This window comes from Lissotriton helveticus, chromosome 6 (genome assembly GCF_964261635.1).
Source record: "Lissotriton helveticus chromosome 6, aLisHel1.1, whole genome shotgun sequence".
In the NCBI taxonomy this organism is placed as follows: Eukaryota; Metazoa; Chordata; class Amphibia; order Caudata; family Salamandridae; genus Lissotriton; species Lissotriton helveticus.
Genome location: NC_136067.1, coordinates 1290534664 through 1290559806, shown reverse-complemented (window position 1 = coordinate 1290559806; position 25143 = coordinate 1290534664). Strand labels below are relative to the sequence as shown.

General features: G+C 44.2%; 1 protein-coding gene across 1 annotated transcript in view; it reads left to right on the top strand.

Annotated features, from left to right (window-relative positions):
* The window catches only part of TMEM87B (transmembrane protein 87B), a 376065-nt gene that overhangs the window by 136086 nt on the left and 214836 nt on the right, over window positions 1-25143 (top strand). Inside the window, exons 8-9 of the mRNA XM_078649037.1 lie at window positions 124-214; window positions 12392-12453. Of these exons, the coding sequence (XP_078505163.1) occupies window positions 124-214; window positions 12392-12453 (153 nt within the window). The remainder of the gene's footprint in view (window positions 1-123; window positions 215-12391; window positions 12454-25143) is intronic.

Sequence of the window (25143 nt, the reverse complement as noted above, 5' to 3'; positions counted from 1 at the left end):
CTACGCCCATTACTGGTTTAACCATTAGCACTTCACACAGCATATGCAAATGAAGTGAGACACATTTGAATGTTTTCATTTTATGCCTGTTTTCTCACAGTTTTTAATTTTGTATCTTGACAGCTCGGTGTTGTTGCCAGAACGTGGCAGGACGGACCTTATGTTTTTCTGGTTTCTTTTAAGACGGAACAGAAGGAAAACTGGAATCTGACTGGTACGTTGGGCAAAATGTACACGTGTTATTATCCAGTTACTGCAGACTTCAGTGACCAGGCATGCCTTGCATTATTGAGAGATATATGTACAGAAACATATTTTTCTTGGGGCACTTTTATTCTAAACCATACAATTATCATCCTTTGCAGAAGCTAATAAATAATAATCACAGTATTTAGATTTGCCATCTATCTTCCTTCCCCAGAGTCTCATAAACCTATTTTATCACAAATCTCGAATCATTACTTCCTTGTATGTAGACACCACTTAATACATCTTTCTTCCTTTGCTAATGAGCTGGTTGCCATTTCATTTCTTTATTTACATACATTAATGACTTTCTATATTACAAAGAAATTAAGGCTTCATTTTCTATGAATTGAATTTGTCCCAAGTTAATGATCTCTTAGCACATTTTGACTGACCATGTGCCTACCTGCTCAAATGTGGCATATCAGACTCGTTCTTTGGGATTTGTGTTGGTGGTTGTTAGACTTAGCTTTTTCAGCAGGTTCACCCCCAGACTTTTTGCCTCCCTGTTTTTTTATGGATTGGTGTTTCCACAATTGGCTTATTTAATTTACTACTAAGTCGCCAGTAGAGTGCATTGTGTGTTACCAGGACCTGTAAATCAAATGCTACTGGTGAGCCAGATTGTGCCACCGACACAATTATCTTTTTAAAGATGTCTCGGACCTGCCACTGCAGTGTCTGTGTGTTTTAACTGCCATGTCGACCTGGCAAGTGCTTGCCAGGTTCTTCCCTTTTCTTACATCTAAGTCACCTCTAAGGTAGGCCCAAGGTAGCCCCATGGGCCGGGTGCAGTGTATTTTAAAGGTAGGACATGTAGTGGTGTATTTTTCCATGTCCTAATAGTTAAATACTGTGCATTTTATTTTCACTGTTGAAAGGCTATCTCTCCCATAGGTTAACATGGGAGCTGCTTGGTAACACTTTACCAAGGTAGCTTGCCAGTGGGAGCTAAAATTCGAGTTTGGTAAGCTTGAACCCAGGATTAAAAAATACATCTTTTATTAGTAAACAAATATTTTTATATTATGTGTTTGAAAATACCACTTTTAGGTATTTTCTTATCTAGCCATCCTGTGTGCCTCTTCCTATTGTGTATTCCCTGTCTGGGTTTGGAGTGACAGGCGCAGTGGATGTGCATTCACACTAGACTCACACAAGGGGGAGGGTGAAGTGTGTTCTGCCTTTCCTGGTTCACTTATAGCCAGGCTGAATAGTCCTGGCTGCATTAAGAGTAGTGGGAGGAGTTGTCGCTTGCACCTGAATGGACTGGGGATGCCTCTCACAAGGCTGTCTCCACCTTCTGTGGTGAACCTTGCCTGAGTATAGCTGAGCTGTTTTATGTGTTCCAGAGGAACTTTGTACCAATTTCAAAGGAAAATGTGGTATAAATATTTTGACCCTGGCCCCAGAACTTTAGGTTTCTGCAGGACTAAGAATCCTGCCAGGAAGAAAAGCTGGAAGAGCTGTGAGGAGTGACTACCACTTTGATATTTAGACATATCACACTGAGTAGAAAAAGTAACGTATAAAGTAATCTAAAAAGTAACAAAAAAGTAATCTGTACAGTAATTTCAATACCTTGACTTACCTGTATTTCAAACAACTTGCATTCACTTGTAAACACTGCATAATATTTTGCAAAGCATTTATTTCACTAACCTGTGCCAGGCTTGGCTTGGTTCTAGAAATAAAATAACTTAACAATATTTTATACAAACAAAATTGGTCTGAGTTCAGTCTTTGAGTGTGGGACATCATTTGCTGATTGAGTGTGTACAACAAATACTTAATTCTACCCTCTGATACAGCCTTACTGCTCGCCCACACTACCACAAATGGAGAGTAAGGGGCTATCTACTTTTACCTCTGCCTACCTTTGGGGTTCCGCTGGACTCTGTGCACAATGCACCTTATTTTGGTATAGTATATACAGAGCCAGCTTCCTACAATGGCTGAGTGACTGTTTGCCAGCTGCCACCACCTGACATTTTTCTTGACCCCTGGGTCGAGAGCCTTCCGCTCTCGGGGTCCTGAAACAAAGCAAATCCTGAGTCCAGGTGCCAAACCTCCTCCCCTAGGATGGACAGTGTCCACAAAGGCGAAGCTTTAAAGCTTAAAAAAAGCTTCAAAAGCCTTTTTAAGACCAGCAACCGGCCCCCTCCAGTTCTGACCTCCCCTTTGGGTGGGAGAATCTGCGGGAAGAGTTAGGAGAGGTGTCCACACCTTTGCCAACCCCACCCCTCAGGATAGGGATGCCAGGTAAAGCACACCTCTCAGTTCCCACCATCTTGAATATATGGGGATACCCAGCCAACCAGAGTGAGGATTACACCCCCCTCTCACAAGAAACATTGATCCCAACCTTTATGTACCTGAAACATTCCTAAATTTACTATTTAGGGGCAACCCTGAACATTGCCTCCTCAGACAAGAAGAAACAAGAAGGACCTAAGAGCTCTGCTGAAAGAAGCAGAGGAGGACACCAACTGATTTGGTCCTATCCCTACCGGTCTGTCTCCACCTCATCCAGCAAAATCCCGGTGTGTCCTGCAGCCCCCCAGAACCTGTAGGACCTGCCCTGCCTTCCCCAACCAGACTTTGTCTCCCATGAGCACCAAATTTGCTCACCAACAGACTCGGGCTCCGGCCAAATCCGCGAGTCTGCAGCTCTGTGCACCCAACGCCCACAGCACGTGTTCAAGTGACCCAACACCACAAGGAAGTCTCCCCAGCAATCCTGGCCTGGGATCTGGTGATCCCCGACCTTCCTCGAGTCTCCCGGCGACACCTGCAACCCCTTCCTAGAAGATCCCCTTACCGGAGACGGTAAGAAGAATCTGACGCCAAGAAACCCTTGCACCTGGAGCCCCAGGGTCTTGGGCGGCCCAACAGATGGTGTCCCGGCATCCCAACGTACCTCTCCAACTGGTGGTTGCCTCTGGAAGATCTTCGTGCCTCAGCCTGCAGTGTTTGTTCAAACCCAAGAAAGCCCATTGAAAGTAACAGGGCACCCAATGACAAAACAGCACCCTGCATCCAGCTGCCCTAGTGCCGTCCTGGGTGCACTTTGGGGGCCTACTTGAACCCACTTTGCCCTGAGCTTAAGTCCAGGAGCTTTGCTCCCACAACCTGCTCGTGAGCAGCCACCAACCGGAGGCCTCTATCCCAAGTTGGATAACATTGGCCCTCGGCACCAGGCCGCCCAAGTGCCACTGAGGGTACTTTGAGAGTGCATCCTTGACCTTGGGGAAACCCTTGTTCGAACCCCAGAAACCCATCTCCCAAGGCTAAGTACTTACCTTTAAACTGATAACTTCATTTCCTCTGATTGAATTTCATAGACTGCTTTTCTGTAAAAGGTTCTAATTCTAAGTGTGGAGTTGGAATTCTATGACCAAGCATACAAGTGTGTTGTGATAACAAATTGCATTACTTACCTTTGTCCAGGAAATGTCCCAGTATGGTATTTAGGTATCCCACACTGAGTAGGAAAAGTAATCTGAAAAGTAACTGAAATAGTAATACCAATAGTAACTGTAAAGCAGTTACAATAGTAACTGAAAAGTAATGTTCACTGTTGACTTACCTGTAAACAAATCAATTGCATTCTACTGCATTTTAACTGTGTTCAACTTCATTATTCTTGCAAAGTATTGTTTCACTTTCCTGCACCATACCTGGCTTGGTTCTAGAAATAAAATACAGCTAAATAATATTTTTATACAGACAAATTGGTCTGAGTTCAGTCTTTCAGAGTGTGCCATCATTTCTTGCCTGAGTGTGTACAATAAATGCTTAACACTACCTTCTGATAAAGCCTTACTACTCGCCCACACTACCACAAATCGAGAGTAAGGTATTATCTACGTTTACCTCTGTCGACCTTTGGGGATCCACTGGACTCTGTGCTCACTATACCTTACTTTGGTATATTATTAACAGAGGCAGGTTCTTACAAACAGTGGTTGACACACATAGTGTTTCAGTCTTTTTAAAACATTTTTATACGTTTTCTTATTGAGGCAAAGATCCATCTGCTTCTCAATGTCTTTATGGCTTGCTGCAGGCAGATTTTCCTGAGTTCAGCAAACCTCTATTCGTTTTTTCAAAAGTAACATCAACACCACAGCAGGAAAAAGTAAAATCTAGATTCTTCAGCATTGGATGTTGTGTAGATTAAGATGTTTTTTGAAAATTCCCTGATGTCAAGCTGGGAATCCTCAGGTAAAATAAGCATATAGCATTTGCTCTTAAAATAGAAAATCCATGCTAAGGGACTTTTCTAGTGCCCATTTGCTGATTTTTTTTTTGTGCATTCTTCCTTTCCTACTTCCTGCTGTGACACCTTCCTCAAGCAGCTTCCTTCCGCACATTTGTTGGTGCATGGAGGCCCTCCTGGAGTGCTTCACAGCAACAAGTGGAGTATCAAAAGCCTGCCTGCTGGCAGGGATTGTCTTTAACTGACATACATAGTTGAGCACACCCTTAAGGGAAAATGTAGATTGCCATGTCCTCCTGTTAGTTTATGAGGCTTCAGATGCAGTAACTGCCCTCACAGAAAAATTGTAGACATCCGAGCAACAGGCCTTGCCTTGGCATCATGCAGTGAGCAGGTGCTGAGGGAAATATGGGAATAGACTGTCTCAGCATTTACAACCAGGCCAGAGAAGGGGTCATTATCCCTTTATTATTCAATGGTTAAGAGGCAGCATATAAGCAGGCGTCTTGTACACTTTGCTGTTGATCTGTTTTTTGCTGATCTAAACCCTTTGCGGGTGATCTAAATGCAGAGGTGCGGTGACAGAATTCCTGATGCTTGCAACTCATGGCTTGATCTGAAGGATCTGACTCGCACATGGTTAACATTGTTGATCACATATAGGTTATCCTCCCCTGCTTGTAGACATATCCTATCATGTTGTAGACTTCTGACCAGCTACATCAGAAAACAAGGAATTGTTAGAGCGGTATTGGCTCATGTTACACATAAACTACATACTGATTTCTCAGAGATCTGGCCAGTGGCAGAGTATTTCCCTAGCTGTATGTAACCTTGCGGGGCTGACATTGCCTACCCTAGCATTATAACAATGTAGTGCAACACTGTTGCTTTTCACGTCTGACCCTGGTGTGCAGATTGACCTTCATTTTTATCCTGTCTCATCAGTAATGTGTTTCAGACCAAGTGCCGAGCATAATGGTGTGATTGTCATGGGTCCTTGCCACATTCTGGTGCACATCATTGGCTTAGTGATCCTCCTTTCATTCACCTAATGTTGCTTTTTCTCAGTTCTCGCCTCCTCCCATTGCAGGGTCGGTACATGAGACCAGGATTCAACTCGAAATCTACTCACAGGTCCGGTGTAAAACTAATCACAATGTCCCTAGCATTAAGGAGAATACCAAGTGCATGGAACATATATGTGCTCCTGCTGGAACCCTGGATGAGGGAGTTGGTTGCGTGTTGGTGATAGATGTGGATGAGCAGAATACTGTGCATGTAGCAGACAAAGACAGAGGGTTCAATGTAGGTGATTGTCATTTCCTGGCCACAAATGGCAGGCAGTAGCTAGAGGTGAGTAGGCCACCTGACAGCACTATCTGATGTGCGTCTGTAATCTCATAAGGGGAGGCATTAAACAGGTGGAAGCAGAGTGTTTAAGGGCACACAAACCCATAGTTTCCAGAGAGGTGGAAAATGGCATCGAATTTGGAAAAAAGAGCAAACACAAAGAATGAATTCAAAAATATAAAATAACTTTTTTTTAGGCTAAATCTTCCTATTTTATGCTGAAGATGATATCTGCTATTAATATTCCGAAGGAACTATTGAAAATGGTTAGCAATTCCCCCCCCCCCCCCCCCACAAACACAACAACTCTGGAGAATTCCTAATATTTTCGTGATAAGGTGGCTGAGTTCTCTTGGGAAAGCGGCCTCTTCTGTGAAGGGCGATGGTCAGCCTACCAACAGTCATTTGGTTCAGTTCGCTCCCTTGCTATTGGCTAAAATCAAAACCCTTTTAGGGCAAATTACTTCAGGATCGCCGGATGACCCCTGTCTGTCCAAGGTATTGCAGTTGGCCCCTGAGCCAATTGCAGAAGCCTTTGAGAAAGTTTATTCCAAGTCTTGGAGTCTGGAGTATTCCCACAGTGTTGGAAGGAGGCGGTTGTCTACCCCTCAAGAAAAAGCCAAATGGGGATTCAGGTCATTTAAAAAAAAAAAAATCGCACCCCATCTTCCTGCTGCCGGCCCCAGCTAAAATCCTGGAGAAGCATATTAACGAGTAGTTGGCTCAATTTCTCAGAGTCTTTGAAACTTCTGGAACCTTCCCAAAATGGGTTTAGGAGGAACCACAGCAGAGAATCTACGCTACTGGCGGTGGCATATTTGATTTGCCAGCAAGTTGACCAGGGAGGCGCAGCTATTTTGGTTATGCACGAGCTGTTCGCAGCCTTTTTATTTTTGAAATCGAAGGATTTATTCTAAATGTGTTATATTTTTATTTACTTTTTAAACACTTTATTTTTCCATTTAAAGCATAATAGTTATATTGCATTGCGAATAGTCATTTTACACGTCAATCAAATCGTTCCTGACAGATACATATACAGTGAGGAGCATTTTGGCGGTCAACGCGGTGGTCCAGGCCAGCCCGGCCAAATCCCCCACCCTCCTCCCTCGATCCTAGTCCCAGAGTTCAGGTGCCCAACAGCAGTCCCACCCATATGTAGCTAATGGCGCACGGCCCAAGCAACATGCCGCGCTTAAAAGGAGAGCCGGGGTTTGGAAAGCACTCCCTCAGGTACCAACCCATTATCTGCCTGTGTGGTAGAGGCTTGCTTGGTGGTCTCAAAGTAGGATTGCAGTGGCCCCCAAATATCCCTTGGTCGTCATGTCATTGGCATAAGACTGTCATATATATTTCAGCATTTGTGTTGCAGTGTGCCAGACTCCCCAGCCAATCCTGTAGCTTAGGAGTGGACTTCCTGCCCCAGTGAATGGCAGTCTCTCTTTTAGCTAAAAGTATCCCCAATGGCGCTAGTTTCCTGAACTTCTTAGGAATCTGCACAGTGTACCCTAAAAGGGATATTTCGGGAATGGGGTCTATTGGAAGACCCATTATCGTGCCCAGAGTCACATGTACCTCTGACCAATAGGATGGCAAGTGGGGGCAGGACCTTGCCAAGTGTATAAACTCTGCGTGTGATGCAGCACATTTCAAACAGGTGTGTGGTCTTTTGGCATTTATCCTGTGTGCCAAGGCAGGTGTAAAGTAGGCGCGGCGGAGAAATTTAAAGTGTAGCAACTTATGGCGGCTGTTAAGTGAAATGTCCTTGGTGGCCTCACAGCATTTGACCCATTGTTAATCCGTGATGGTGCATCCCGTGTCCGCCTCCCAAGCCTGTCTGAGGCTGGAGTCGTCTGCTGGCATCATTCCAGCGCAGGCTTTGTACATTTTAGAAATAAGGTGTGTGCTGCTGGGGGTCTCTAATACCAGTGTGAGTGGAGGGAAAGAGTCAGGCTCAACAGGGTATGTGGGGAAAGTAGCACGCAGTGAAGATTTCATGCGGCTCAGGAGTAATCGCGTCATGAAGTTACAATCCGTAAACCTGGCGTCCTTGTCTATTGAAAAAATATGGCCCCCCGGGAAAAGATCTCCTATTTTTGTAATATCTAGTGTGGACAGCGTGTTCTGTACAAGCCTCACCCCCGTGATTGGGAACCACCTGGCATTGGGTAAGGGCATGGCAGGGCGGAGGAGTATAGTTGTGTGGCGCCTGTGTGCTTTTTTAACATACCCCACGCCCAGGCAGTTGTGGACACTGTATGTCGTGTCTGTCACGTGGAAAGCCCCCGGGTAGTACCTTGCATAATTTGTCAGGAAGAACTATGTCTGCCTCTGGTCGTAGGAAGGGTATGTGTGCGTCAGGGTGGAACCAAGCAAACGCATAGTGACATTGAGCTACTAAATAATATAGGTGGAAGTCCGGAACATTGACCCCGCCCCTGTCGTACGGTAGTGCCATTGTGGCCCAGCGGACTCGTGGTCTCCTCCCGCCCAACACCAGTCAGTCATGAGTGTCTGCAAAGTGCGGAAGAAACCATTAGAAAGGGGGATCGGGATATTATTAAAGAGGTATAAAAATGTGGGAAGAACCACCATTTTCAATATAGCCACCCGGCCAGCCAGTGACAGCAGCAATCTTAGCCATCTGTGACCTGTTCCTCCAACTATTGAAAAGTCTTTCCGTAATTTAAGCGAATGATTTGAGTGGTGTCCAGATGAATACGTATACCAAGATACTTTACCGAATCTTGGCACCATTCGAGAGGTAATTCGCATTTCCATTGGGTAGTACAGGCCGTGAGCGAGAATGATTGATTTGTGCCAATTTATACCAAGCCCTGAAAATCTACCAAATCGGCCGATTTCTCGGATAAGGTGAGACAGATTAATGTGCGGCTCCCGGACGTAAAGGATAGTATCGTCGGCGTATAGAGAAGCAAGAAGTGGGCCAGTATTAATCTGCAGTCCTCTATGCAAATCGCGTTCCTGGAGGTGCCTGACCAAGGGGTCCATGGCTAGGATGAATAAGAGCGGGGACAAAGGGCAGCCCTGCCTGGTCCCACGAAACAACCGAAATTGCCTTGACAGGGTGCTATTCAGACAGAGCCGCGCCGATGGCTTACTATATAACAGGGAGAGCATGGAGATGAAACCATAGGGCAATCCCATGCATTGCATCACCACTAGAAAAGGCCATTCTAAAGAATCGAACGCCTTCTCTGTGTCCAGTTATACTGCACCGCTGGGACCTCGGGCTGTATTCTGTGTAGCACAGCGAACAGCTTGCGGAGATTCAGGGATGTGGAACACCGGGGAACAAAGCCAGACTGCATTGGGGAAATTATATACTCCATCAGCTGTGATAGGTCATTAGCAAGTACTTTAGCTAGAATTTTATAGTCCAGGTTCAATAAAGACAGCGGTCGGTATGAACCGCATTGCTTGTGGTCTTTGTCGGGTTTCGGCAGGAGTATGATTACGACTTCCCGCAGCGTGGAGGGGGGGGAGAATTTGCTTCTCTAATGCCTCTGCATATACCTCAATCTCTTGTGGGGCCAGTATGTCCTTGAATTCTTTATAAAAATCCCCAGTAAAGCCGTCAAGCCCCGGGGCAGAGGAACTTCGCAAACATCGGTAACTGATATGGGCTCTGCCATAAAGTCGAGCATATATTTCTCCATAAACACCAGCGCGATCTCATCCAAATAAGCAGTCTGGGCAGTGCCATCAGAGTCTGCCCTTGAGGAGTATGGTGTGGTGTAATATTCCAGGAACTCATCTCTAATGGCCGACGTGTTAATCGTGGCACTGGAAGCGGAGTGTAATTCCGTAATGTAGGATTTGCTGTAGGGTGGTCTCAGCATTTGTGCCAGTACGCTGCCAGGTCGCTCGCCCTCTCCGTATCTGTGCACTGTCTGATTTTTCCCCAGGTATAGTATCTCCCTATCTGCCGTGTCTCTGCATTCCACCAGAAGGGCGAGTCTCTCCGCCCGATCATTCGGATTCGGGAGTGGGGCGAGCCGCGAATCTATCTTGGCAATATCTTGTTCGATGCGGGCCAATGTATGACGAAGATCTCTGAGCACTCCGGCCTGCTTGGAGGTGCATACCCCCCTTATGACTGCCTTGAAACCTTCCCACAGTACCGCTGCTGTGTCAACCGAGCTCGTGTTGAGTTCGAAATAGTCCTCTATTGCCCCGCGCACTTCGGCCTTGAACACTTCATCCAGGAGGGCCTTACTGGGGAACCGCCATTGTCATTCATACCCTTCCGGGTGTGGTAGCAGCAAATGCAAGACCACTGGGAAGTGGTCTGAATATGTTCTGGGGAGGGTGGTGAGGGAACTAAACCAATCCACTACGCTGGGAGAGAGCAGCCAGTAATCAGTCCTTGACCAGGTGGCGTGTGGGCCAGAATAATGAGTGTAGGTGGTGAGGGTGGGACTGCGCTGCCGCCAAATGTCAATCAGTGTGTACTGGGCACAAAGATCTCACAGGGCACGTCTTGTACGTGGTTTAGCATCTGGTGCATTGGACGAGCTGTCCAGTGTGGTGTCTATTAACAAATGTAGGTCCCCTCCCCTAGAAGTATTGCATGAGGATCGTGTTTCGCAATTCGGGCATTCAGGTCGTGAAAGAAATCAGAGGCGTCAACATTAGGAGCGTTCACATTAATCAGAGTGACTTTATGGCCGTATAGAGTTCCCTTGACTATTACGTATCTGCCCACTGGATCCCGGGTCACGTCAATGAGGGTGAAGGGGATTCTCTTGTTTATCAGTATTGCTGTGCGTCTAGCGTAATTACTATAAGTGGCACCAAAGCGAGACAAATCAATGGGGGGGCGGTGTGTCTCTTGTAAGTAAACTATATCGACCTTGTGCCGGAGGAGGTAGTGAATCACCTGGTGTCTTTTACGCGTATTATTAAGGCCCCGGACATTCCAGGTCATTTGTGTGAGGGCTGAGGGCCCCTATACGTTATCTAACCATGACATTGAAACTCTGTGGAAATATATCCCTGTCAGGACTGCAAAGTGACGATAACTCAGCATGCAATGTGAAACTAAAGTGTAAACAAGAACATTTGCAGTGTGTGAACTGACCCCCTTCCCCCCCACCCAGCTGCCTACACTCCCCTAGGTGGCCAACCCCTAGCAAGGTAACACGCTCGGGAATCAGTGATTGCCGGGCAAGTAGTTGTGGTCCAATAAGTGGGCCCCAAAAGGTAATAAACCAACTTTGCGGATACACCAGAGGGGGGCGGCGGCCCAGAATCAGGCTGGCCTAGTGCCGTATCTGTATAGAAACATCAAAATGAACAAAGCGTTTTCCCATACAATAGCTGTGGATCGCACAAGGTGATGCAAGACACACTCATTCAGCACCAGTGTTTGAAAATAGATCCGCACTTGTGCCAGATCCGCTTTGATGTGGGGATGCCAGTGCACCCTCCGCCGAGGTCTATGAGTCCTGTGCGTGCGGCAGAATTCCTGGGCCTCTGTAGGGGTGTTACCAGCCATGTGAAATGCAACCTTAGTCATGCTCCAGTAGAAATACTCCTACCCAAACTACCAGGCCAAGTTTCCTCTGAATGGGAACACTAGCATTTCCAGATCATTATCTGATTACTTTGGACACCTCAGTGAAATGGACACAAGATTGAGCACATGTCCTATGTCTGGAGATACCCATTGCCCTTAAGGCATTTCACAAAAAGAAAAGTGATGGGTGTAATGCTTGAAATAATCTCCCCATTAAGTATGTGGGAAATATTTGAAGTATGTAGACAATGAGCCTTTAAAGGGGAAATGCTCTGCACCCCGTAAACCTCAGTCCTTCTTGGGTTCTGGACTAGCGTTCTGGAAAAAGCAATGCTAAAAAACCAATTTGAGATTAAAAAAGCACTAAAATCGGTTCTGCCTGGGAAGTAGTAAACTGGTGGATATGTTACCTGAAGAAAGAGTTGGATTTGTTTGGGCTGCTACCCTTGCTTATCCTGGGACCACAGTCCATTGTACAGGAAGGTGTGGGCTGTGTTGCTTTAAAGGATTGGGATTATTTCAAATCAATCAGAATAGGGCCATCTGTAAGAACCCTTCAGTTTGCCTTCCGCCAGTCCTTCATAAAATGTGTGTAAACTTCTTGTCCTTGCGCATGACTCATTTGTGGGCCATAATTTCACAGCAGTCTGTACGCTTCTGCAAAATTGGTCTACAATGGGCCTCCTTTGTTAACCTTTTATACACTGAAGCAGACCCCACATAAATTAATGATACTTACATGATTATGCATGCCCACACAACCTCTGGCAGGACATCTATGTGTTCAGGAAGGAGGTCTAAAGCATTCCTTTATACAAGTTTCTGCAGTGATTAACGTCCTTTAATGTGATTCTAGAGCTTAAGATGGGACTGAGTTTACTGCCTGCTGAATGGCAATGTCCTTTATTAAAAAAAAGTAATTATCTACTCTGTTAGTCTATTTCTGTTCTTCCAGATGGATGAATTTTAATTTCAATTCGGATTGTAGGAATTCTTGTGCCTGACCCCTACCTTGATTTGTTTTGCAGTGTCTGTGTCAATGGCAGGTCCTCATGGATTTATCTCCGCATCCGAATGGCCCTTGATGATTGTAAGTAATGCTTTCATACATTACCTGCAGGTAGGATTGCTTAATAAAGCTGGTAATGGCTTTATGTCCACTAATGTTTCATAGCTAGTCTTATTCAATTACACAAGTGGAGAAGCCACAACATTGTGCTGGCCAAAAATAGACCCGTGTCTGCGGAGAACAAAATAAAGACAGACCAGGTCTTCAGTGCCCCCCAGTATTTTCATGATGCATATCTGTGACAGACAAAACATATTGGTGCACTTTTTCCACATACAAATTATTTGTATACATTGGGATCACCTTTGCAAATATCTAGATGCTGAAACATCTAGGACTGCTATTGCAGGGCAAAAAAGTGAGCCTTGATTAATAAGATTGTGTTGCTAGTGAGTTTGCAGACATGCTTTAGGATAAATCAAACTCTAAGGCATAATTTGAGCCCAACAAAATGAGCCATGGCATTTTTTGTTTGCACAAATTAAGCTCAAATCTGAATCTGAATGCAGAATATCAGTCATTTGACACATCTGTGTGAAATAATATAGACGCTTGAGATGGGTTTGAGGTGAATTCTGGCGATAGGAGCAGTAAGTCTGGTGCCAATAGCCATGTATATTTTAGATTTACACAAAGTAAACCTGGCGACAAAGCAATGGAGAGATATTGGAGTGGAGTAACAGTGAAACCAAGGGATTGTCGAAGATAGGCACAGATTAGTGTAGGGGTGGAGGATATCTGGGTTTATGAGCTCCAATATAGTTGTCTAGGGAAGAGGATGGGAATAGTCAAGTAGAGGTTTGCAGGGGGTTGGTAGCCGGGGAATCTGGATGGGCACTGGTAAAATAAAAAACAGCCGAGGCGCATAGTTTGGTTATTAAATATTAGGATGACCGCTCTCGCCAGTGCAAATAGTCAGTATGTTTTCACACTGGATGCAAAAAAGCACAAAGGTATGTGCTAATGCAGTTTATTTTATATATGGCAAAATCTATTTCCTGTGAGTGATACATTTTGTTAACCTTGTTGGTGAACTAGAGTTGTCACAAGGGCGCTGCTATAATCTTTGTGTCACAGATTCTCAAGGGGACATTGTCCTTATCCTCAGTGGAAAGTATTAATGTATTATCATAGGTAATTCACAAAGGGCAACATGATCTGTGTGAGTTCTCAAGTCTTAGCACGCCTAAGGTTACATAAGTTCATAGGTGCATAATATGCACATATGTGCAACACAGGAGCAGCAAGTGAATAAAGGGTGCCGTACAAGGAGAATAGGAGGGAATAGTGATTGTACCCTGGTGCAAGTTAAGCTATTTCTCAAATGGTGAAATGTGTGAAACCTGATCAATGCAGAACATTCACTGCCCCATCTCATCAGATGACCATAAGGAAGGCATTGCTCATAGTGCTCGATGCTGAAGTGTGCCTTATATCTAATTACAGAAGTGACGAGTTGGAGGAGCAGTTCAGTACTAGTGGTGAGAATAGTGGCATTTTCACTAAGAAGCCCTTTGACTCTACGGTAGCCAGCATGGTGCTTCTGATACAGCGGTAATTTCTCGGTAATTTCTCAATGCCAAACCTCATTTACTTCTATTTTACCGCTGAAAAGGCGTTGAGCCCTTGACACCATGTATCACCTTCAGGAGACTTTACATAAACATGAAAAATCACAGTACAAATGAAATTTAAGCCAATAAAGAGAGTTGGTGAGTATTTTAAAGGGTTTTATTTTCTAGTTAAAAGTTAAGGTTCTCTGACCCATTATTCATTAGTCAAACATCAATCAGGTTACAGAACTTGGAAAGCAGGAAAAATAGAATTAATACAGAACATATTATAGGTGGCAAACAAAGCATTCCATACAGGAAGGAGTGAGGCAATCAAATGTAAATTAGAATTCTTTAAAAAAAAGTTCTGGAAAATATGATTCATGAGTGAATTATGCAAGGCTAATCAATAATTAATAATAGGCAAAATATTTCCATAAAGAGAAATAAATGCATACGATCTTTTCAAAACTAATTAATTAGTCAAAGCATAAACTTAAAGCTTTAGCATCTAAATTTTAATCCTTCTGCCCTGGTCTGTTCAATCGGTCTCTCTCCCTCTCCATCACCTGACAGAAAGGCTGCTCCTTGAAAATGTCCCTCCTTCACAAGTCCTCAGAGGAATGTGATCTGCCTTGCCAAAAATAAGAAGTGCAAGGCTAGCCTATGCCCCCCACCTCCCTCTGTCTCTCCTCGGACGCAATTTCCCCCCCCATACTGCACCCGTGACGTTCGCATACATAACCCATATGATGTCTGATCTCATCTACTACTGCTCTTCTCCTCCCTCTCAGACAGAGGTCCCCTGGGTTAAAGAGAAGCCCACACGCCCCCTAAAAGGTCATTATTTATACTCTAATTCTTGGCTGACTATACTAATAAAGTTGCAGTTCTCAGTAAAGCTCGTTATGTGATTGGTTAGCATAGATGGCACGAGGGTCTCATCATCCTGTTCTCATTTGCAAATCCAACCCATATCAGTTTTAACAAAGCAAGTGTTAATGCTTAATACAGTCTAATGTTTTACCAGCATTAACTCTACAAATATGCAACATTAAGGCAGAAAAATGTATCAGTCCATTTCTTTCTTACTTTCACATTGCATGCAGGAAGGATACTTTCTACAAACTCTGGTACATTGGCACAATAACAGGAATGCACAGTTCACTGTGGCCTTGACTCCTTCGTGTCTTTACTTGAGGCACTTGGCAGTCCTGCGCATGCGTCAAAATTCTCAGCCATGCTGGATTCTTAGGCATCCATTTAATGGTGGGCCCATAAACAAAAACAAACATAAAAAGAGTATGAATGTTTATGTAAATAAACCCATTATGTTTTACCTCCCCCATACTAGTACCCTGTATAAATGATTACCTAGCAAAAGCTATTAGTTTAAAGCATCTTTTCTATTCATTTGTGCACAACATGTCCAAAAATGTGCTATATACAACATAGCATAAATATGCACTAGTGTACATTTTCAAAGCGCACACAGTTAATACATATGCATAGCAACATGCTCTACTGTCTTAGATAGCTTTTCATGCAAAAAGTGTTTTGCCCCCGTGTAGTGATGGTGCATGGTTAATTAACACACTATAAGAAGATGTGTTATGAACTGAATATACGTGGTCTAAATATGCAACAGAGCCAAAGTCTCTTAAGACAGGAACAGGGGTGTAGATTACAAGAAAAAGAGCTGGGAAGAGAGAACACATTCCATGATTATCTTCAAAGCTAAAAAGGCCACTGAAATCATGAGTTTTCTCTACACTGCAAAAAACACGTTAATTCAGCACAAGCATTTCAGAATGACTAGGCCTCATTTCATCTCTTTCACTTTGCTTGCACCAAAAAAGTGCCCCTTTAAAAAGCATTTGACTAGGCCTCATTTCATATTTCATGTGCCATGTGTTTCCCACTTGCACCAAAATCTGCGTCATTTTAAATGCAGTCTGTCTGAAGCACATAAATAAAGCAATGCCAGACTCCAGATGAAATCTGACCTCCTTCACTTCTTGTTCAAATTGACAACTCATCACACAAAGTAGTATGTTCTGAAACAACACACAATGTAAGTTATTGTGTAGGGAATCTCGGAAATGGTGCTATTGGTTACTTCATAGAATATGTTCCTCTTCACCAACATCACACAAAGATTTGGCAGATGATTGAAGTTGTACTTTTTCAGAATGAAGACTGATGGGATTTCAATAAGGCAAATCTTTGCAGATGTCATGTATTTGGACTTTAATATTGAATAAAGTGCAGACTTATGTCAGCTACGGCTTTTCTAACCTTCATGGCAGGAACTATTCTTCATTAATTATTTTTGTCGGTCTCTTCTTCTTCAGATCTATAATCTCAAAACCAGAAAAGATGCTTCAAAGAATTGCTAAGCGTGCGCTCCAGCCTGAGCACAGCCTCAAATGCACATTTCCTACCCTATTTATGATTTGCCTATCTGTCTTCCATCTCAAAAGTCACACATCACTCCCGAAAGGGAAAGCCATTCCTCAGACAACCACCATTACTCTTAAATCAGACTGCCCCTCACCCCTTCCAGAGATACTCTTTGATTATTTGAGTGGCTATGCACTACAATTGTTGCAAATTCTTCTGGTAATTAGTTAGTATCTACATTGTATTTTGCAGATGTTCAGATATACTTGAAGTGCTGCCCCCTTAAGTGGGAGTGCAGCCTTTTTATGTCCTAATTTCTGGTCACAAAAAGGGCAGATTTTGCACATTCTGCATATTTGTAGTCTGGATCAGTTTCTCCTCCTTTTGCATTTCAAACTTCAAACTTTAGCACAAGTACTGGTAACAGTTCAGGAAATATGTTGCTTGTATTCTGGTGGATGTGCAAGTAATTGTTCTGTGCGCTGCAAAACCAGACAAAATGTATGCTTTCTATGGGACCCAAAAACCCATGGAAAAGGCTCCTCTTCGATGGAAAATTGTGAAGTTGTTTTGTCAATAATCTTCTGTGAAAGTGCAGCTTAAAAAGGCCCATTGCTCCCATCACCTAGATTACTGCCTGATTAGTGCCATCTAATGACATACCATTGTTTTATTATGAGGTTTTATTGTTTGATTTTAATTACCAATACAAAAAGAACTTGCCTATTTATGTATCATGTCTAATTTGCTCCAATGTCTATAAAATTCTCTCTGAATTCATCTAAAAACCTCAATTCATCAAAACTCTCTGACGCAGAATTTTAAGAGCCCCTTTGGGATGCCGCTTTGTTGCAATATTCGGGTCTTCCCTAATCATGGCCCGGTAGATTTCCTTTAGCTCTCACATAATAGGTAGACCAGTTTACCAGTAATAGTGGAGAAAAAAGACCAGTTATGACAAACCTATCCCTCTTAAACTTACTGGGAAACAGTGTGTGTTAGGCCTCTGACAAAGATATAAGAGACTACACAAGAATTATCTTCATTTTTGTGCAGGTTACTGCCACCCTTTCCCCCCAAAGTGAGCATTCACACTATTATATTTAAAAGTCTTTATTCATAGCCAATTCAAATGCAGAGTATATGTACAAATAGTATTGCAAATACCAAAGGAATAGTAGTGGTTATGCATAAACATAATGTCAAAATATAACAGCTGGCAACCAACGGCGGCTCGTGAGCTAAGGCGGTGGAGCTCCGCCCCACTGCTCTCTGAGCAGTTCAGAAAGGAACAATAAAATGATACGGCAATGTTATTATCATTCTATTGTTCTGTACTGGCTTAAGTGTGGTGTGTGGTGGCCAGAACATGGGGGGGGGGGAGTGGCGGACACGGTAAGTGCGCATGACCGTTTGGCCGGCTGTCTTGGTCCAGCCAAACAGTCATGCGCACTTAGGATGTTCTAAACCAGCCTGTATTGCACAGCCTGGGTGGCGAACATTCACGGGCTCCCAGTCCCTGTCTGAATTACGGCGCTCAGACCAATCACGGCACTGCTGTCATGATGGTGACAGCAGTGTCGTGATTGGCTGGGGGAGACTGGGAGCCTATGTGCTTCCTGCCTTGTGGACAGACGACAGATGCTGGAGGAGAGAGGGCGGTAGTACCTAGGTTTTTTTTTCGCATTCCGCTGCCCAGCTCCCTCCCCCCCACTCCCCCAATCGTTGGCATCTGCCACTGCAGGCAACGTGTTACATTGTGGAGATACCCTTTCATCTGGTTCTTGCTAATAAACATCAGTGACAAACGTTCGCTATTCTGAGAGGGTCCAGTAAATGTTTGTCATCATGTATCTGATCTTCATTTACATTTTGCCGTTGAAAGCCTGTCTGCAGTACCAGACTACATTGTGTCTGTGTGGAGGGGTCTTTTGTCTGGTAACAACTTTAATACAGTTGTATTTAGAAAAGCTTTTCTTGTCTGGAATCTGAAGCTTCTCTCTCCCCTTGTGAGCTGTGAGCGATCATTTTGATAATTTATTATTTTGAGAAAATACTTTTTTGAAGCATGATGTAACATCTGAAGATGAAACAAGGACATTCACTTGCATACTCAAATTAAAGCCACTATTCCTTTTTAGGTCTCGGCTAGTAATGCGCTGAAAGCGCGTTCTCGCCAGAGAACTATAGTCGGCGTCTCAGCAGTCTGAGTACGACGAAGGGAGACAAGACCTGGCCGCGCGCAGCGTTTCCCCATAGGATAACGTTGTGCGCGCGGCCAGGTCTTGTCTCCACAGCATTGCATGGCAGACCGGATCGCATCGCGCGCCTCTCTGGAATGCAGGGGGAGTCTCCAGAGGGGCGCGCGGCGCTGATAACAGCACTGTGGTTTTTTTTTTTTTTCAATTATTGTGGCCAGACACTGGCCGCGATAAGTGAAAGCATATTACTCTTTACAATAGCGTCTGTCTGGACTAGCTGTCCGCAGTGCAATTTAATCCACACAACATGCCGTGCTCTGTAAGTAATCAGCCCTCTCCAACTGTTCACTTTGCATAGTAGCATGTAGCACCACTCCCCGTTATGGACAATGAATTCCTAAGTACCAGTCAGCCCCATCTCGCGCAGCGCACTGCCATTCCCGTTGCGGGAAACAGACACTCACAAGATAACATCGTACCACAGATTGCAGAATGTTAAATATGAACATCTTGCTCCCGATGCAACTTCATTTCTGATTCTCCATGCCTGGTGCGTTTGTCACGACCCTTCAAGTTAAATATTACCTCACTCAGCGTGTGCGTTTTACACTCCAATACCTTCCAGACATAAGGTAATTATTTTTAAGACAAGGGAACGAGCTTTGGACGTGGTCTTGGTATAGCGGTAATTGCGCAGGGCTGCTACAGGGAGTAATGTTTGGCATGTACAGCAATTAAGATAGCTCAGTGGATTAATGTTTCTGAAGCAGGCATCTGCGTGCAATCTGCAAGTCAAAGGTTCCTTCCAGCCCAGGTGCGTTTACACAACCCTAGACTCTTTACCAAGGGGCAGATTATCAAAGTTGGTTTACTTGAATACATAAAAATAAAGCATTTCAAAGTCTACATGCAAAACCTGGTACGGTGTCGGTTTAGATTTGCCTGTAAAAACGGCACTTAAGAGTGCATAATTTCACCAACATTTGCAGTGATCTCTGCATTCTTTTGGGACAGGCACTTAGAGGGGATGGGGTATGCATCCTCTGAGAGAGTTAGGGGTGGGAAAGAAAGGAAAGACAGCACCCACGGAGTTATGACTTTGTGGATATTCGCAAAGGATGCCGGGCCATTCCAATTACGCAGTACTGGGGTTAGTGTGGGCAAGGGTGTAGCACAACCCCATGTTATAATTGTAAGTGAGGGATGGAGTGACATAAAATTTGCCCTGTCTACTTTTTACATTCACCACTTGCAATGCAAACTTCTTCTCATCTTCTGAATTCTTTTCATAATACTCTTCTTTGCATGTGTGAGCTAAGTTTAGCTTTTCTAATCAAGACTGTTTAGACAAGGGGACCTGCTTCAATATTATTGTAGCTCATGACTGCTTCAGCCTGGGATTTTCTTTCTAGGTCAGCCGGGGCAAGCACACGTAAAGTTGCTCAACTATTAACAAACACTTAACCGAATACTTCAGCCAGATCCATAAGCTTTGTCAGCACACGTGTCCCCCCTTTTTAGGTCTCGGCCTAGAGGCTTTCAAAACAAAAACATTAAAAAAAATAATGTCATTAGCAATGCCAATGGCTCTAACTTTAACAATGCCGAGACCATTGCATTGTAAATGCTTGTTGAATGTATGCCTTAGATGCACACTATCAAAATGCACAATAGATGTAGAACTCATAAGTATAGGATATTGTGCATTAATGCACAAGGTTGTATCAGCAATTGCGAGTAGAGACATTTGTGGCATAGCCTTTGATGAACCAGTGGATGATACCAGGTCATTTAGGGAATGCATAGTGAAACACAACAGCCCCAGAATTTTCAGAAGGACTATAGGAAATTTGGGATCGCACTAAATCTGATCACATATCATGTGTGTGATGATAAATGATATGTAATTACAATTACCATTTTCTCCACAGTATGGTGTTTTTTTGTCTTCCCAGATTTATCTTCCTGAAGTCCCCCATATGTTGACTGATATGCTGTGTATATACGATACTGCTATGTTTTTGGGTCCCTGTGTTTTTACCTTCTGGCTCACAATATGTAAAGCGCTCTGATGCCCCCGGGTCCGGCCAGCGCTATATAAAACCTCTAAAATAAATAAATAAATAAAATAAATGCTCAGGCAAGACAATAGCCTTATGCCTAATCTGGTTATGGAGATGGGTGGGGAAAATGCAGCAGCAGCTGTATGCCTTTTTTGTCTTAAAAACCCCCAAAATGAGTTATCGATGAGGACGGGCTAGAACCTACAGATCTGGAGAATCAAACGTAAATTGACTTAGCAGAGGTAATAATAAGAAGGATACCATGGAGATCATCAGCAAAACTGGAGGGACAACCATAGCATGTTTGTCATTGAGGCCGGCAAAAGATGGCTGGAATAGTTTTGGAAGATGCTCGTGCTGGATAAGGTAACAACCTTGGTACCATGTAAAACCTCATTGGTGTCCAAATGGGTGTTGAGTACCAGAGATGGCTAAATACTGAGATATTGAAGACAAGAGTTGTGAAATAACTTGATGGCATAGTAGACAGCTGCAGTAGTGCTCTACAAGTAGCAAACACAGTCATGGACAGTAGCTAAGCCCCACAGAGTGGAGAGTGAGGAAAAAATACTTTCCACTGACTGACAGGAAGCCAGATTGATGTTCCATCAGGATCTTTTTAAGTATTCTGTTGTAACATGTGCATCTAATAGAGACATCTAACCGCAGATTCCTTAACTTAGAATATCCCCAGGCGTAAGACTGGATCTGTAATTTTTTGCAGCAGCACCTCTGCGTGCCGGGGGACAAGGCCACGTGGCCCCGATCTGACGTCGTCCACGTACGTGATGTCAGCAAGGTCATATAAGTCCCTCCCGGCGCGCTGACGTCAGTTTCCTTCTTTTTCCCGTGGAACGCGGATCCGGAGTGCCCTTCTCTGGCCTGTTTTCAGGCCTCATTTTCGACGCTTCGCGTTGGGAACAGTGTGCGATGCCTTCGGGCTTTAAATCTCGTAATTCCTGTTTGCGCCAAATGTCAGCGACAGACCCACATCTTATTTGTATGTGGTGTCTGGGCGAGCACCATGACTCAACTGACAGTGAATCCTGCCCACATCTGAAACCGAAGTCTCAGTGGGATTGCCGTATGAAGCTTCTCTCTGCACGGCTGTCCCGGTCGGATTCGTCTCGCCCACCGGCCTCGTCGTCGACTGCAGGTCCCTCTACTGTTCGGTTCCGCTGTCGATCGCCCTCTGGGGTCCGGGACCGTCGTTCTCCACTTGGTAAGTCAAGGCGCTTGTCGCCTAGGTCATCAACCTCACCGTCTTCTGTTGTCAGGGGCACTGGTTCCCGGAACTTTCCGGACGTGCGCTCCCGATGGTCGTCCCCCCTCTATCCGCCCTTTCCGGGTGTTGGGGGGACTCGGGCCCAAATGTCAATGTCGAATATTCTTGTAAAGCGCACATCTCACCGGGAGGTCTCATGGCGCTGGCAACAAAAAGACAGTGATGAAGACAGCGATGAAGACAGCAACCTGAAAACCTAGAGCAGAATTACTGAGAGAAGCGCCAGGTTTTCATCTTTCTACGAAAGCACCTGTGGTCTACTATGGAGGAGAGGTGAAATGGTAATTTATTCCATAGCATGGGGGCAAGATAAGAAAATGAATGGCCACCATAACGCGAAGTTAGAATGCGAGGCTGAAGAAAGTATGATTTAGTACCAGACCTTAGTGATCTTCCCGGTGTATACCATTGGAGTTTTTTTGATAGGTAGTGTGGGCTGGTGTCATACATTATCTTGTGTGTAAGACTTAAGATTTTAAACTGGCCTCTTTGTCGCACTGGGAGCCAGTGGAGGGTCTTGAGATTAGGGGCGGAGGGAGATCTAGGGGGAAGATTGTGAATGAGTCTGGCTGCCGTATTTTGAAGGATATGGAGCTTGGAAAGCAAGTCTTCATTTAGAGCCGTAAACAGAGCATTTCCACAGTCAAGACGGCTAATCACAAGACCTTGCACCAACGGTTTTCTTGCTTCAATGTGTAGCCACTTAAAGATTTTACAGAGATTCCGCATAATCCTGTAGCAGACCCCTAAAACCTGATTATCATGGGTTTTCATAGACCGGGAGCTGTCGATGTTGATTCCCAGGTTACGCACTGCTGACTTGGGAGAGGGACATGTGCCCAATTCAGAAGGCCACCAATCTTGCGCCCAGAGTTCCTCAGCTCTCCCAAACAAAATGATTTCAGTCTTGCTGCCATTTAATTGTAACTTGTTTGTACTCATCCATTTGTTTATTTGGATCATACAGCTCTTGAAACAAGAGCGCGTGCCGACATGATCCGAACCACAGGTGACAAGCAGTAGGGTATCGTCGGCATACGATAGTCTCAAAGCAGTATGATCTAATCATACTGGCAAGCGGTGTTAAATATAGATTGAACAACATGGGGCTAAGAATGGTGCCTGAAACTGGATGACTGCATGATACCATTGAGTCAACAAGAACAGTAGTGGAGCGGTCTGCCAAATAACTCAAACCAGTCCAAGGCCTTCCCTCTGATACCTACCTCCCACAGTCGATGTTTCAATACACTGTGGGAGATGGAATCGAAGGCAGGAAACAGGTCCTGCAGAACCAGAACAAAAATAAAATAAAAAACAGGATTGCCGATTCTCTTTTTTCCAGTGTGAGCCTGATGTTGTCAATGATCTCAAGCACCGCAGTTTCCGTACTCTGGGCGGCTCGAAAGCCTGATTGAGAGGGGTCCAGGAGACCGTGGTTTTCTGGATGGGCAGTGAGACGCTTATTAACTAGGTGTTCCAGTACTTTCACAAAATAGGGTAGCAGTGAGATGGGATGATAATTAGCTGGTAGATTAGGGTCAGCCAGAGGTTTTTTGAGAATGGGCCTGACTTGGGCCTGTTTCCATCTCTTCGGAACTTTAGCTTGCTCTAGTGACATGTTAAAAATTACTGTTAAGACATTGGCAAATAGGGGCATGATTTTATTGCAAGATCAGGCTGGAAAAGGGTTGACTGGAGAACCTGATTTAATCTTGATTAAGCCTTCTAATACAACAGTGGTAGTTATGGGTTCAAATTCCGTTAAAAGGGGAGTGTCCTTTATTTCCAGTGGCGGAGGTTCCATAGACGTATTACTAATAGGTTGATGGGAATCGATGTCAAGATGAGGAAAGGAGGAATAGATGGTTTTAATTTTATTATCAAAAAAGGAGGATAAAGAGTCTACCCACTCTTGAGTAGGAGAAAAAGAAGACTGCTCAACCCGAGGGGAAGTGAATTCTTTCAATATTTTGTAAAGTTCCTTACTAGAGTGAGCGGCATTCTTTATTCGCTGAGTTAGGTCGTTTTTTTGGGTGATTTGATGTTTTTTTATATAGTTAAGATGAGACTGCCTATAGTTTCTGCGGTCTTCATCCGTTTTGGTTTTCCTCCACTGGCGTTCGGCTGCTCTTCTAGTTTATAGGTTTTCAGAGCCATCGTGAACCAAGGTGAACTTTTACTTTTTACTTTAACCTTGGCCAACGGGGCGACCCTATCTAATACAGCTATAATAGAAGGTTCTAAAATGCTTGTAGCCCGTTCCACAGTGTCAGATTGACATATCTGCTGTGGTTTAAAGTGGGCTAGAAAAGCATCTGGAGTTAGTTTACGCCATGGCCGAATAAAAATGCTTCTGTTCAGTCCTGGTCTTTTATAAGACTTTATGGGAATGCCAAATTTTAAAAGATAATAGTCAGTCCATAGTATTGGGAGTGGAGGTTCAATAGTCAGGTTGGGAGAGTTAGCGCTGACTACCCTCTGTGTCAATCCTAGTGTGTCCATTGCCCCAGTTAGATGACAGGAATCAGAGTCCAACAATTGCTCAGCATGGTAGTTAAATTCTCCAATTAGAATAAAATTGTCAGCAGCTAGTACGTGTGGTACTATGACTTCCAGCAAATGGTTCACAAAGTTCGTTTTTTGGGCCCGGAGGTCTATAGACTAAGACTCCTCTCCAGGTTTCAGAGTCAGGAGCTTCAATATTAAAAATCAATATCTCAAGCATTGTGGAGGAGAAAGACTCTAATACATTAATCTTGAAGGGGTCCTAAGTAGCGACTGCAATACCTCCTCCCCTGCCAACTTTCCTATCCAATCTTGTTAAATGGTATTGAGGGGGGGAAGGCTATTATGACATCAGTAGAGGCCTGGCTATGAAGCCAGGTTTCGGTGATGAAACAAATATCGGGCTTTTCTACCTCCAAGAGGCTCCAAAGTTCAAGTGAATACTTGGGTATAGACCTGGCATTAAGATAAAGAGCCATAGGTGCCCTAGGAACAACTTTTAAATCAATAGCACTTATATCGTGCGTTGAGGTCTTCTTCTATTGCCATTAAGGGCGATGGGCTGATAGCTATTGGAGGGCTCAATCATATGAGGTGACTTTACGTGGTTTTGTGGATTCAGGGGGTTCAAAGATTGCAACTCCTCATTCGAGTAGCGCAACATAATATTAAATGAGTGTACCGGTCCGTATGAAGTA